The 15,706-nt window shown below is 46.0% G+C and overlaps 1 protein-coding gene across 2 annotated transcripts in view; it reads right to left on the reverse strand.

The window, feature by feature from the left end:
• Nucleotides 1–15,706, reverse strand: part of ILRUN (inflammation and lipid regulator with UBA-like and NBR1-like domains) — a 291,746-nt gene that overhangs the window by 130,582 nt on the left and 145,458 nt on the right. For both annotated transcript variants that reach the window (XM_073575633.1, XM_073575634.1), the window contains exon 4: nt 901–1,190. In XM_073575633.1, the coding sequence (XP_073431734.1) occupies nt 901–1,190 (290 nt within the window). The remainder of the gene's footprint in view (nt 1–900; nt 1,191–15,706) is intronic.

Consider the following 15,706-nt stretch of genomic DNA (forward strand, 5'->3'; position numbering starts at 1 on the left):
TGTGCGTAGGAGTAGGAGTACGTGTGCGTGTATGGGAGTACGTGTGCGTGTATGGGAGTACGTGTGCGTGTATGGGAGTACGTGTGCGTGTATGGGAGTACGTGTGCGTGTATGGGAGTACGTGTGCGTGTATGGGAGTACGTGTGTGTGTATGGGAGTACGTGTGTGTGTATGGGAGTACGTGTGTGTGTATGGGAGTACGTGTGGGAGTACGTGTGTGTGTATGCGAGTACGTGTGTGTGTATGCGAGTACGTGTGTGTGTGAGCAGGTGAGTGTATGTGAGCACGTGTGTCTACGTACGTGTATGTGAGCGTGTGTACGTACATGTGAGCGTGTGTACGTACATGTGTGCGTGTACGTACATGTGTGCGTGTACGTGTGTGTGTGTACATGGTGGGCAGGCAGCGGCGGGTCCAGCAGCGGCGGTGGGGAGTTCAGCGGCGGCAGGTCCAGTGGCGGGGGGGGGGCGTCCTTCCGGCTAGCCGCGGTCTTTCCTACCGGCTGTGACGGAGGTGTTGGGCAGGCAGTGGCGGGTCCGATGGGGGGGGGGGGGGGGGTCCTGGCAGCGTCACTTGGGTATTTCAATATGGCGGTTGGCGTGGTGGATTGTGGGATTCGGGGACATCCAGACGGAAGTGGACGACTGACAATTCAAGGAAATTATATATAGATGTACATGATGCACAACAACTACGTAACTTGCTGAAATAAAAATTATCAAGATGAGATGCCAAGCAGAGGAATATTAAGACTGCTAGACCATAGGCAAATGGCTTTAGCCTTTTTATAGCACAGTAATTGGCTGAGAAGAACAGAAAGGCATGGCACAACTCAAAGTCCACATTTCTCTCCTGCTGCAATATTTAGGTTTTATTTCATTTTTCCACATTTTGCCTCACCTCTCTATATGTTGCTACAGAATGGCTGGTTTGATGATCCGTTGAACATATATTTACATTTGTCTGAGAAAGTCCATTCTGTTCTCCTTCAGGAGTCTTTGTTTCAGATGTCCAGGTGCTCATGTTTTCTCCATCTGTGGAACGACTCTTCTGAGGCGAAGCAAAGGGGTTAAAATCCCCAGCAAGGTTGCGATGCGGCTGAGTGTTGAACTCTGTTTCAAAGGATGAGAGTTGCTGTGTGACACCTAGGAGCCCACCAGCCTCCACACTTAGGATAACCCAAATCACATCTGATACAAAAAGAAAATTGAAAGGTATTAATGACTGAAGTAAGATATAATGATCTTAATGGGAACTGGTCATGTTGTACATGGATCCAATCTGTGGACAGCATGATGTAAAGAAGAAGAACCTGAGCATAATATTATATACAGTTGTGGCCAAAAGTATTGACACCCCTGCAATTTTGTCAGATAATACTCAGTTTCTTCCTGAAAATGATTGCAATCACAAATTCTTTGGTATTATTATCTTCATTTAATTTGTCTTAAATGAAAAAACACAAAAGAGAATGAAGCAAAAAGCAAAACATTGATCATTTCACACAAAACTCCAAAAATGGGCCAGACAAAAGTATTGGCACCCTCAGCCTAATACTTGGTTGCACAACCTTTAGCCAAAATAACTGCGACCAACCGCTTCCGGTAACCATCAATGAGTTTCTTACAATGCTTTGCTGGAATTTTAGACCATTCTTCTTTGGCAAACTGCTCCAGGTCCCTGATATTAGAAGGGTGCCTTCTCCAAACTACCATTTTTAGATCTCTCCACAGGTGTTCTATGGGATTCAGGTCTGGACTCATTGCTGGCCACCTTAGAAGTCTCCAGTTCTTTCTCTCAAACCGTTTTCTAGTGCTTTTTGAAGTGTGTTTTGGGTCATTGTCCTGCTGGAAGACCCATGACCTCTGAGGGAGACCCAGCTTTCTCACACTGGGCCCTACATTATGCTGCAAAATTTGTTGGTAGTCTTCAGACTTCATAATACCATGCACACAGTCAAGCTGTCCAGTGCCAGAGGCAGCAAAGCAACCCCAAAACATCAGGGAACCTCCGCTATGTTTGACTGTAGGGACCGTGTTTTTTTCTTTGAATGCCTTTTTTTCTCCTGTAAACTCTATGTTGATGCCTTTGCCCAAAAAGCTATACTTTTGTCTCATCTGACCAGAGAACATTCTCCCAAAACGTTTTAGGCTTTTTCAGGTAAGTTTTGGCAAACTCCAGCCTGGCTTTTTTATGTCTCGGGGTAAGAAGTGGGGTCTTTCTGGGTCTCCTACCATACAGTCCCTTTTCATTCAGACGCCGACGGATAGTACGGGTTGACACTGTTGTACCCTCGGACTGCAGGGCAGCTTGAACTTGTTTGGATGTTAGTCGAGGTTCTTTATCCAACATCCGCACAATCTTGCGTTGAAATCTCTTGTCAATTTTTCTTTTCCATCCACATCTAGGGAGGTTAGCCACAATGCCATGGGCTTTAAACTTCTTGATGACACTGCGCACGGTAGACACAGGAACATTCAGGTCTTTGGAGATGGACTTGTAGCCTTGAGATTGCTCATGCTTCCTCACAATTTGGTTTCTCAAGTCCTCAGACAGTTCTTTGGTCTCCTTTCTTTTCTCCATGCTCAATGTGGTACACACAAGGACACAGGACAGAGGTTGAGTCAACTTTAATCCATGTCAACTGGCTGCAAGTGTGATTTAGTTATTGCCAACACCTGTTAGGTGCCACAGGTAAGTTACAGGTGCTGTTAATTACACAAATTAGAGAAGCATCATATGATTTTTCGAACAGTGCGAATACTTTTGTCCACCCTCTTTTTTATGTTTGGTGTGGAATTATATCCAATTTGGCTTTAGGACAATTCTTTTTGTGTTTTTCCATTTAAGACAAATTAACTGAAGATAATAATAACAAAGAATTTGTGTTTCCAGTAATTTTCAGGAAGAAACTGAGTATTATCTGACAAAATTGCAGGGGTGTCAATACTTTTGGCCACAACTGTAGGTTTGTGGGAAAAGATTTAGTATAACTTGCATTTTATTCATTGACATACCTGGTGTTTGTATGCACAGAAGTCCAGTGGGTAGTGCTACTAATGATTGACAGCCATCTCTGTACAATCTTACAGGAAAAACTGTCAATCACTGAATAGGACCACCCACTGGACTCATGAATACAAACACCAGGGCTTTCAATGACTAAAATGCAAATTTTACTAAAACTTTTCCTACAAAAATGTAGACAAATTAATCTCACCAGCCCCTACTGCGCTACAAGATTTACCTGCAGATCAGATACCATTTTTATTGTAAACAGTTCCCGTTAAAGAAGCACTACAAGCTAACTTTATAACCTAATCCTTTCATAACACCGCTGTAATGTACTGTACGTGTCAATATTAACTAATCACAGTCTTGTACGGTTTCCAGCGTGCTCTGAGCATCTTCTGAACCGCATAACCCACTAGTCAGCTTTGCCAACTCACATAGGGTCAACAAAAGGCCAACTCACATAGAGTCATCATGAGTGTGGAGCGGTGTAATTTCCCAAAGTAAATCTATGACACTTAGAATAAAGCTCCATACACCTACATTATATAAGTTGTCCACTTTTACCGAAGTGGGGTTCAAACTGTACTGTGTATACTACATAAACTCAGCAGGTACTTACCACTCCTTGGGTCCAGCACAGACACTATGTCTGCTCTGGTCCCTATGTTTTGCCTACAGTGGTGAGGTCACATTAATAGCAGACATGGGTGAACTCTAACAAAGTTCGGGGTCCGTACCGAACACCTACTGTTCGGGCATGGACCCCCAAACATGGATTTCACCATGAAGTCTGTTACTCTTCTGGTTTGGCACCCAGAATACCGGGTGTTTCTCGAGCTGTCATATGCATGACAGCGCTGGCAAACAATGCTTCTTATCGTCGTTCCTGACGGTCAGACAGCCATGGTTCCCGGGCTGTCAAATGACCGCATGAGTCCACAGTTCTGATCAGAGGTAAAAAGTACTACTCCCATCAGCCTAAGCCTGCTGACACTAATAACAGCGACAGCAGATAAAGAGAGTATTCATCAACCGGGGTATGCACTCTAAATATTAAAAACAAAAAACGGCGTGGGTTCCTCTGTATGTTTCATAACCAGTGAGGGAAAACTGACTGCTGTGGGGCTGGTTATCAAGAATAGAGGGGGCCACAGAATGTTTTTTTATTTATATAAATAATTTAAAAAATTGCATGGGGTCACGGTGACAACTAGCTAAGTTAAAGTAGACCGATGGAGTGGTACTCTCAAGCTGATAAGGGGGCATGGATATTAAATGCGCCATTTCTGGCACTTTGCCAGGCTCTCCCCACTTGACCTGTGGCGGCAGCAAGTGGGATTCATATTTGTGGGTTGATGTCACCGTTGTATTGTCCGGTGACATCAAGCCCACGGTTTAGTAATGGAGAAGCGTCAATAAGACAATGATAGATTCATGAAGACAGAGTAGCTGCTGAGTTTGCCATTTTATGTATTTTAAGCAGTTTCAAGCTATATTTCCTAAGAGTTGACACTCCTTTAAGAAAGAAACTCCTGGTCCTCATGTTGTGCTATTTGCAGTCTCATTTTTAAGAAGATGACCAGAGTGGTGCTGGAAACTGGATCACACAATTCGTATTGGTAGTTATTTTTATGCATTTAGAATTGAGATGCAATAAAAAAAGGATTAACTGAAAAAAGGAGTGCTTTTTACTAGTGTTACAGGATAATATTTTATTCTGCCATTTGTATCCTTTCACTCTATCACCTGTTAAAAGAACTTTGCACAATGCTTTGTCCAAGTATATTTGGTCAGAGTCATAACAGTTTTACATGTATACTTAAAGGGAACCTGTCAGCAGGATTGTGCACAGTAACCTACAGAGACTGTCAGGTCAGCGCCATTATATTGATTAAAATGATACCTTGGTTGATGAAATCCGTCTTGTGGTTGTTGTTTATTCTTTACTAGCTGAAGAGCCCGGCGTTGCCTGGGCATAGTAACCAACTGTGGTTAGTTATAACAAATTATAATGATTATATTGCACATAAAATCCTCTCCTGTGTGATACTGACTGCTGAGCTGTGTATCTAATCCTATCCTGTGTGATACTGACTGCTGAGCCATGTATCTAATCCTATCCTGTGTGATACTGGGCTTCCCCCTGCAGTCTGTGTTGGCACAGTAATAAACTACCATGGTTACTTACCGGTAGCCGGTTTTTCCGGAACCCATGACAGCACCACCTGAGAGAGCGATCCGCCCCGCCAGGACAGGAACCTACTGAAATATAAGGGCCGGCACCTCTCCCCCGCTTCAGTTGGTTACAGAGCATTGAGGACTTCCCGGTTAGTTACATGTTTATCCAACACCACATCACACAAATACACCCTGTAAACGTGCACACCCATTCGGTGAAAAAGGACGGGGGAATATACGGGTGCTGTCATGGGTTCCGGAAAAACCGGCTACCGGCAAGTAACCATGGTGGTTTTCCCTTCACCCATGACCGCACCACCTGAGAGATTTTTGGAGACTTCGAACACCGTAGGGAGGGACCACCGCTTGCAGCACCCTTCTACCAAAGGTTAAGTCAGCAGAGGAGGATAGATTTAATATATAGTGTTTAAAAAAGGTTGAGGGTGAGGCCCAGGTAGCGGCCTTACAAATTTGCTCAATTGATACCTCTGCTTTTTTAGCCCAGGAGGTCGCCACGGCTCTGGTGGAATGAGCCTTGATGCCGTCAGGAATCGGACCACCACTAGCTAAGTAGGCTACACTAATGGCCTCCCTAATCCATCTGGCAATAGTCCCTTTCGATACTCCGTAACCCTTCCTGGCACCCTGGAAGGCTACAAATAGGGACTGGGACCTCCTCCACTGGCTAGTTACTGATATATACTCTAAGAGGGCTCTTTTAACGTCTAAATTATGGAATTTCTCCTCTCCTGGGTTTTTTGGATTGTCACAGAAGGAGGGGAGGACAATTTCCAGACTTCGGTGAAAATCTGATACAACTTTCGGTAAATAAGCAGGGTCTGTTTTTAGGACAACCCTGTCCTGGTACACCTGGGTATAAGGTGGGTTAACTGAGAGGGCCTGCAAGTCACTCACTCTACGTGCTGATGTAAGGGCAACTAAAATAATGGTTTTTAGGGTAAGATTTTACTGGTAGTTGTTGCACTGGTTCAAATGGCTCCTTCGTGAGAGCTTCTAACACAAGGTTTAAATCCCAGGGAGCTATTTTTGGCAAAAGGATTGATCTAGACCTCTGGCAGGATTTAATGAATCTGGCTACCCATCTGTTTGCTACTATACTGCAGTTATATAGAGCGTCTAGCGCTGAAACTTGTACTTTGAGTGTATTTACTGCTAGGCCTAGCTGTAGTCCTGACTGTAAGAACTCTAAGATGGCCTTGATCGGGGCTCTTGGTCTAACGGTCTTCCTAGGAACTGCAGAAACTTATTCCATGTCCTACCGTATATATTAGTTGTTACTGGCTTTCTACTTTTCATCAGTGTAGCAATCAACCCAGGGGAGAACCCTCTATTTTTTTTTTAAAAGTGACCTCTCAAATTCAACGCCGTCAGATGGAACCCCTTGACTTGCATGTGGAATACCGGACCCTGAGCTAGCAGGTCTGGAATCTCTGGTAGTACCCATGGATCTGAGAGGGACATCATCTGCAGTAGTGAGAACCAGGGTCTTTTTGGCCAGAACGGGGTTAAGATCACTCTGACCTGATCCTCTCATTTTCTTCACCACTGCTGGGATTAGAGCTACCGGAGGAAAGGCGTAGCCCAGTTCGATATTCCACGGAATTTGAAATGCGTCCACTGCCCATGGGTCTTCTTTTGGGTTCAATGAACACAATCTTTTTACCTGCCTGTTTTTGTTGGCAAAGAGGTCTATTACTGGCTCTCCCCAGAGTTGTACTATCTTCTGGAACACTAAGTGATTTAGGGCCCATTCTCCGTGCCTCAATGTGTTGCAGCTTAGGAAATCTGCTTGTATGTTCTCCACCCCTCTGATGTGTAAGGCCGTTAGAGAGTGTAGGTATCGTTCTGCTCTGCGAAAGATTTTGTTGGTTTCGCTCAATAGGGAGTGTGACCTTGTCCCTCCCTGGTGGTTGATATAAGCCACTGTCACTTTGTTGTCTGACATGATCTGGACATTGCGGCCTTCTAGACTGGGGATGAATATCCTTAGGGCTTTGTTTACCGCCCTTAATTCTCTTAGGTTGGAGGATGCGCTTTGTTCTTGGTGTCCCCAGGGACACTGGGCTGCCCGTGCCCTCAGGGGTGCTCCCCACCCCGAGGAACTTGCATCCGTCAGAATCACATCGGATACTGGCCTGTGCCATAATGTCCCTGCTACTAGGTTTGTTCTGTCTAGCCACCATCTGAGAGAGTTTTTGACTTTTAAGGAAAGTTCCAGCCTTCCTTCTAAACGCCCTTTTAGCAATTTCTGTGCTGATAGGATCTCTGCTTGCAGTTGACGGGTATACAATTGTGCCCATCTGACCGCTGGAATACAGGCTGTCAGACTGCCTAGTAAGGACATCGCCCCTCCCAGGGTCATGTGAGGTTGGTCTATTGCTGCCAGGGTCATATTCCTCACCTTTTCCACCTTGGCCTCTGGTAAAAGACACATTTGCTGTTCCGAGTCCAAGATGAACCCTAAAAACATTTGCCTTTCTAGGGGTTGTAGTATCGACTTTTTGACATTCACCATCCAGCCCAGTCTTTGTATGGTATTTGTTACCCTTTCCACCTGTTCTGTGCAGTGGCGTTCCGAGTTGCCCACAATTAGAAAATCGTCTAAGTAGGGTATTATAATTGTATTGTGGATTCGGAGGAAGGCTGTCATCTCTGCTACTACCTTCGTGAACACCCTCGGGGCTATGGATATGCCGAATGGAAGGGCTCTGAACTGAAAATGTCTGAGGTTGCCCTGGATGTAGAGAGCTGCCCTTAAGTATTTTTGGTACTCTGGATGGATCGGGATGTGGTAGTAGGCATCCTTTAAGTCGACTACGGCCATAAAACAATTGTGGTGTAATAGTTTTATGGCCGAAGTTACTGACTCCATTTTGAAGGTCTGGTTTTCTATCCATTGGTTGAGGCCTCTGAGGTTTATAATCGTCCTGAATGAATGATCCGGTTTTTTTATTAGGAAAAGGGGTGAGTAGAAACCCCTTCTTTCCTGTTTGCTTGGAACCTCGATCAGAACGTGTTTGTCCAGCAGACTTAGGATCTCTGTCTCTAGGGTCAACTGCTCTTCTAACCCTTTCCTGACGGGGTTCACCCAAAACGATGCTCTCGGCCGTTGAAAAAAAGGAAATTTTAGACCTTTTTTTTATTTTTAAAATCCAGGTGTTGGAAGATATATTTTCCCAGGCCTGATAAAAGAGCATCAGTCTCCCCCCTACAGGGATACCGGCGTCATTGTGGGGACTTCTTTGCGGATGAAGCGGATCCCCCAAACATGAATCCAGACTCTTTCTTTTGTCCTCCCATCTTTTTCGATCCCCGGAGGACGGCCCCTATTGAATTTTCCCCTCCGAAAGGGGCGGCCTTCTTTGATCTCCCGTAAATCTGGGGAAGCCCTTTTTCCTGTCTCCTGCTGTTTCCAGGATGTCGTCTAAATTTTTCCGAAAAAGAAATTGTCCATCACATGGAAGAGAGCATAATTTAGCTTTTGATTGTAGGTCTCCAGGACAGCCTTTAAGCCATAATGCACGCCTTGCGGCGTTTGATAACCCCGCTGCCCTCGCCGTCAATCTCATGGAATCGGCAGAGGTGTCGGCCAAAAAGGCGGCTGCTCCATGTAGAAGATACATATCTCCCAAAGTTTTTTCCCTTGACACCTTGGATGCGAGTTTTTCTTCTAGCTGCTGTAACCAGATCATTAAGGAGCGGGCTGTGCAGGTGCCGGCTATTGCTGGTTTCAGTCCCCCTGCCGCTGCTTCCCATACATGTCTTAGGTAGGAGTCTGCTTTTTGATCTAGAGGCTCTCTCAGCACTCCTGAGTCTTCTAGGGGCAGGGCCGACCTTTTGGATGATCTGGATACTGCTGCATTAATTTTTGGGACCTTGTCCCATATTTCCGTATCTTTAGGCTCAAAGGGATATCTCCTTTTTGAGGAGGAGGGAAGACTACCTGATCTTTCAGGCTTCTTCCACTCTTTTTCAATGAGCGCCTGAATTTTCTCATTAACCGGAAAGGTGCGCTTTTTCCTTTCCTGTAACCCCCCAAACATTACGTCTTCTAGTGACTTAGTTGCTTTCTCCTCCTGTAGGCCCATGGTTGTCCTAATGGCCTTAAGGAGAGCGTCTGTATCATCTACCGGAAAACACGGCCTTCCCCACGTATCATTATCCGAGGAGGACCTGTTTTCGACCTGATATTCCGACGAGGAAGAGTCTGACGAAGAAGTTGGGGAGTCTCTCCTACTTTTTTTTCTTTTTCTTTAATAATATTTTAAGTGAGCCTTGTACCTCAGACCTTATGACTGATCTGAGGTTAGTTGCCAGGCTCGGCACCTCCTCCGCCATAGTCCGCAAGATACAGCTGGCACAAAGGTCCTTTTGCCAATCTTCCGCTAGGGGGCTCTGGCATATAGCACACTCTCTGTTATTCTTTTTGCTCCGTGCTTTTTTGCCTTTCCCTAAGGAAAAAAATAACACGCAAGAAGGACCCTATTGATATTGGTCTAACATTCTCGAAGATCACTCACCACCCACAAAGTCGGGTACCGGACTCGGAGGCTGTGTTGGAGCATGCGGTCTGCGTTCTCTCGACCTCGAGGAATTCCTCGATCTGTGGCTCGGGCGGCTGCTGGTCTCGGTACCCCTCCCCCCTGCGACTGCCAGCCGCTTTTCCTCTTACTGCGGCCGGCGCCGCACCAGGCGCCATGCTGCCGTCGCGTCTGTGACGTCAGCCGGCGCACTCCCAGGGTGCATCGTTCCGCTGACGTCAGACGCCGGAAGCCGCCTCCGGCTTCCCCTGTCGTCCCAGGGAGAAGGATCGGGCGCACGCAGGGGGAGGGAGGCACGGAGTAGAGCCCCGCTGCTGAGGCCGCCATACCGCACCCGCACGAATCCGGGGCCTGCAGGAGGAACCCCGGGGACTGCGCTTCCAGTCCACCGACCTGGGTCCATCCATGACAGGCACCGCCGCTGTCAGACAGGGATCCCGTTCCAGGACAGGAACCCAACTGAAGCGGGGGAGAGGTGCAGCCCCTTATATTTCAGTAGGCTCCTGTCCTGGCGGGGCGGATCCCTCTCTCAGGTGGTGCTGTCATGGGTGAAGTGAAAATTGTGTTATTTCCAGCTTTACAGAAGGACAATAACACCATAGAAATGATAAGAATAATAGGCCTCAGTTACCACAACTGTCTACAAAGAAAACTGTTGCTGATAGCAACCAATCACAGCTCATTTTTCATCTTTTAAACAGCTCTGGGACAGCGTGGCAAGTTTTGAGTGGCGACTTTTGTGTTTCGACTTTTATGTGGCGAGGTTGGTGTATGTGTGGTGAAATCTTTGCTGAGGGTGGTATATGTGTTGAAGCAAGTGGTAGTGTGGCACATTTTGTGTGTGTTCATATCCCCGTGTGTGGTGAGTATCCCATGTAAGGGCCCCACCTTAGCAACTGTACAGTATATACTCTTTGGTGCCATCACTCTCATTCTTTAAGTCCCCCTTGTTCATATCTGGCAACTGTCAATTTGCCTCCAACACTTTTCCTTTCACTTTTCCCCATTATGTAGATAGGGGCAAAATTGTTTGGTGAATTGGAACGCACTGGGGTTAAAATTTCGCCTCACAACATAACCTATGAAGCTCTCAGGGTCCAGACGTGTGACTATGCTAAATTTTGTGGCTGTAGCTACGACGGTGCAGATGCCAATACATACACTTTTTCCCGATTATGTAGATAGGGGTAAAATTGTTTGGTGAATTGGAATGCGCAGGGTTAAAATTTCACTTCACAACATAACCTATGAAGCTCTCAGGGTCCAGACGTGTGACTGTGCCAAATTTTGTGGCTGCAGCTGCGACGGTGCGGATGCCAATCCCGGACACACATACATACACCCACATTGAGCTTTATACTGTATATTTGATTTTCAGTTTTGTGTCAATGATATGCCCATGCTGCAGGGGGGTCTGCAGGTGGGGCCTTTATGTGGTGCTCTGATTAGATATTGATAATGCAGACTGCTGACAGGTCGCTGATCCCTCAGTGACCTGCCCCCTAATTAACCCCTTCCCAACCAATGACGCCACATAGGCGTCATGAAAAGCTGTGCCAATCCGACCAGTGACGCCTTTGTGGCGTCATGAATTAATTGCCCTCCTGCGGGTCGGGTGACTGGGGTCACTGAAAGGTCACCCGACCCGCAGTGACAGGACCCTTTGTACTTCACCACGGGGGGGTGGCTTAGTCCCCCCGTGGCTACGATCGCTCTGATTGGCTGTTAAAAGTGAAACAGCCAGAGCGATAGTAATATTTCACCAATGTTATTTTGTGAAATATTACAATCCAGCCATGGCCGATGCTGCAATAGCATCAGACATGGTTGGAGACCGTGATCCGACCCCCCCCCCCATGACTGACGGCGGGGCTCCTGACCATAACCCTTCCACTTACCCAAATACTGGAGTCTCCGTCTAGCCAGACGGGAATCCAGTACTTTCTCTACCTCATATTCCACGTTACCTTCAACCAACACAGGGTCTGGAGGTGCCACCCCCGGAAGAACAGGTTCAACAAACCTCTTCAACAAAGATTTATGGAACACATTATGGATTTTAAATGTGACAGGAAGAGCCAAACGAAAAGAGACCGGATTAATAATCTCCAAAACCTTGTAAGGTCCAATAAATCTAGGCTTAAACTTAGGAGAAGCCACCTTCATAGCAATATTTTTTGATGATAACCACACCATATCACCAACCTTAAACTGGGGACCAATGGTCCTATGTCGGTTGGAAAACCGCTGGGCCTTTTCCTGGGAGAGAGATAACTTATCCACCACTTGGTCCCAGATCTGGTGCATTCTCTCCACAGTGTCAACACCTGGGCAGGCAGAGGGCTCCACCTGCCCTGAAGAAAATCGAGGATGAAGCCCAAAGTTACAAAAAAAAGGTGACATCAAAGTGGCAGAACTAGCTCTATTATTTAAAGCAAATTCGGCCAAGGGCAAAAATGAAACCCAATCATCCTGATCAGTAGAAATAAAACATCTCAAATATGACTCCAAGGTCTGGTTTGTTCTCTCTGTCTGCCCATTGGTCTGAGGGTGAAAAGCAGAGGAGAAGGACAACTGAATTCCCAGCTTGGAACAGAAAGTTCTCCAAAACCTAGACACAAACTGAACTCCTCTGTCAGATACAATGTTCTCAGGAATCCCGTGCAAGCGAACCACCTGTTGCAAAAACAGGGGCACCAACTCAGAGGAAGACGGCAACTTAGGGAGTGGTACAAGATGAACCATCTTAGCGAACCTATCACAAATCACCCAAATAACAGTCATCCTTTGAGAGACAGGCATATCAGAGATGAAATCCATTGAAATATGGGTCTATGGCCTCTTGGGGACAGGCAAAGGCATCAACAACCCACTAGAGCGAGAACACGATTTAGACCGGGAGCACGTCCCACAGGACTGCACAAAATTCCTGACATCACGTGACAAGGAGGGCCACCAAAAAGACCGACTCACCAGATCTCTAGTACCAAAAATACCTGGATGACCAGCCAAAGCAGAGCAATGAACTTCAGACATCACTCTCTTCTTCCACTGGTCAGGAACATACAACTTTCCACTGGGACAACGCTCAGGTTTGTCCTCCTGGAACTCTTCCAGAGCACGTCTCAAATCGGGCGAGATGGCAGAAAGAACTACCCCTTCGCCTAAGATGGTAGCAGGCTTGGTCACCACAGGAGAATCAGCAAAGAAGCTCCTAGAGAGCGCGTCTGCCTTAACATTCTTAGTTCCAGGAAGAAAAGAAATCACAAAATCAAAACGTGTAAAAAACAAGGCCCACCTAGCCTGTCTAGGGTTCAAGCGCTTAGCCGACTCTAGGTAAATCAAATTCTTGTGGTCAGTGAGGACCACGACTTGATGCTTAGCTCCCTCCAACCAATGTCTCCACTCCTCAAATGCCCATTTCATGGCCAACAGTTCCCGATTCCCCACATCATAGTTACGTTCAGATGGAGAGAACTTTCGGGAAAAGAAAGCACAGGGATTCATTTTAGATGTTACAGGATCCTTTTGGGACAAAACAGCTCCGGCACCAATCTCAGAAGCATCCACCTCTACCTGGAACGGAAGTGAGACATCAGGTTGCCGCAAAACCGGGGCGGAGGTGAATCTTCGCTTCAGCTCCTGAAAGGAAGAATCCGCCTCCGGAGACCAATTTAACACATCAGCACCCTTCTTAGTCAAATCAGTCAAAGGCTTGGCAATACTAGAAAATTTTGCTATAAATTTCCGAAAAAATTAGCAAAACCCAAAAACTTCTGGAGGGCCTTCAAAGAAGTGGGCTGAACCCAATCGTAAATGGCCTGTACCTTGGCCGGGTCCATTTCAATAGTTGACGGAGACAAAATAAATCCCAAAAAAGAAATCCTCTGTACTCCAAAAAGGCATTAAGATCATTTGACATACAGGGAATTCTCCCTCAAGATCCGGAACACAGTCCGAATATGTTCCACATGAGAATCCCAATCCTTGGAGAAGATCAAAATATCATCCAGATAGATAATCAAAAATTTATCGACAAAATCTCGGAAAATATCGTTCATGAAGCTCTGGAAGAAAGAAGGGGCATTAGTGACCCCAAAAGGCATCACCAGGTACTCAAAATGTCCCTCCGGAGTATTAAACGCCGTCTTCCATTCATCCCCATGCTTAATGCGAATAAGATTATACGCCCCCCTGAGGTCAAGCTTGGTAAACCAGCAAGCACCTTTAACTCTGGAGAATAGATCAGAAATCAGGGGTAACGGATACTGATATTTAACAGTAATTTTGTTGAGGGCACGATAATCAATACAAGGTCTTAATGATCCATCCTTTTTGGCTACAAAAAAAAACCCGGCACCTAAGGGTGACGAGGATGGTCTAATATGACCCTTCTCCAACGCCTCCTTAATATAGGATCGCATAGCCTCGTGCTCGGGTACAGATAAATTAAAGAGCCGACCCTTGGGAAATTTACACCCCGGGCTCAGTTCAATTGCACAGTCATAACTCCTATGAGGAGGCAGAGACGCAGACTCATTCTCACTAAATACATCATAAAAGTCCGCCAAATAATCAGGAACATCATGCGACTGAGGAGAGGTGGAAAACACCGGAGCCTCACCGACAACCCCAACTCACCACAGACACAGATTTCCAATTCAAAACTGGATTATGAATTTGTAACCAGGGAAACCCCAGAACAATAGTATCATGCAGATTATGCAACACCAAAAATCTGCAATTTTCTTGATGGTCTGGGGCGACCCGAATTACCACCTGGGTCCAAAACTAATGTTTATTTTTAGCCAAAGGAGTAGCATCAATCCCCCTCAAAGGGATAGGCGTCTGCAGAGGTGTCATCGGAAATCCACAACGTTTAGCAAAATCCAAGTCCATTAGGTTTAGGTCTGCTCCCGAATCCACAAAAGCCTTGGCGGAAAATGTGGACAGGGAGCAGATCAGAGTAATAGCCAGAAGAAACTTAGGTTGAACACCACCAATAGAAAACGTGTGTGCAAAGCGTTTCTCTCGTTTAGGACAGACAGAAATAATATGCGAGGCATCTCCACAGAAAAAACACAGCTTATTCTGAACTCCTGACGCTGCTCTCTGGACAAAACTATCACATTGCATAGGTTCAGACATTTGTTCAACAGGTGGCAACACTTCTCGTGCAGTTTTGCGTTCGCGCAAACGCCGATCAACCTGAATGGCTAATGACATAGAATCGTCAAGACCAGAGGGAACAGGAAATCCCACCATAGTATCTTTTACGGCCTCTGACATCCCCTTCCGAAAGAGAGCAGCCAAGGCATTATCATTCCAGGTAGTAAGTACCGCCCACTTTCGGAATTTTTGACAGTACAATTCTGCAGAATCTCGACCCTGGTTCAATGCCAGCAGGGTCTTTTCAGCCTGATCAATGGCATTAGGTTCGTCATCCAACAACCCCAAGGCTTGAAAAAATGCGTTCACATTAGTCAGAATAGGATCATCTGGTTTCAAAGAAAACGCCCAATCCTGGGGATCGCCACGCAGCAAAGAGATGACAATTTTAACCTGCTGCGCGGAGCTCCCTGACGAGTTAGGCTTCAAGGCAAAAAATAATTTACAATTATTTTTGAAACTCAAAAATTTAGACCGATCCCCAAAAAATACATCAGGTGTAGGAATCTTTGGTTCAGCAGTATGTGAATGAGCAAGGTAGGCGGAAATTCCCCGCACTTCCGCAGCGAGCTGCTCCACACGATCAGACAATTGCTTTATCTCCATTGAGAGAAAAAAAAAATCCCCCTACGGCCTCAGAGATATAGAGGAAAAAATATACACACTTTTTTTTTTTTTACAATTCTTTCCTGCTATTGAGTACCCTAGGATCTGCGGTATGGCGGGTGATTCTGTTATGAACGAGTCACCGTAGGAGGCAGACACAAAAATAGAAGCTACGT

The sequence above is a fragment of the Dendrobates tinctorius genome, unplaced genomic scaffold, assembly GCF_039654945.1.
Source record: "Dendrobates tinctorius isolate UK_male_01 unplaced genomic scaffold, ASM3965494v1 ptg000045l, whole genome shotgun sequence".
Taxonomy (NCBI): Eukaryota; Metazoa; Chordata; class Amphibia; order Anura; family Dendrobatidae; genus Dendrobates; species Dendrobates tinctorius.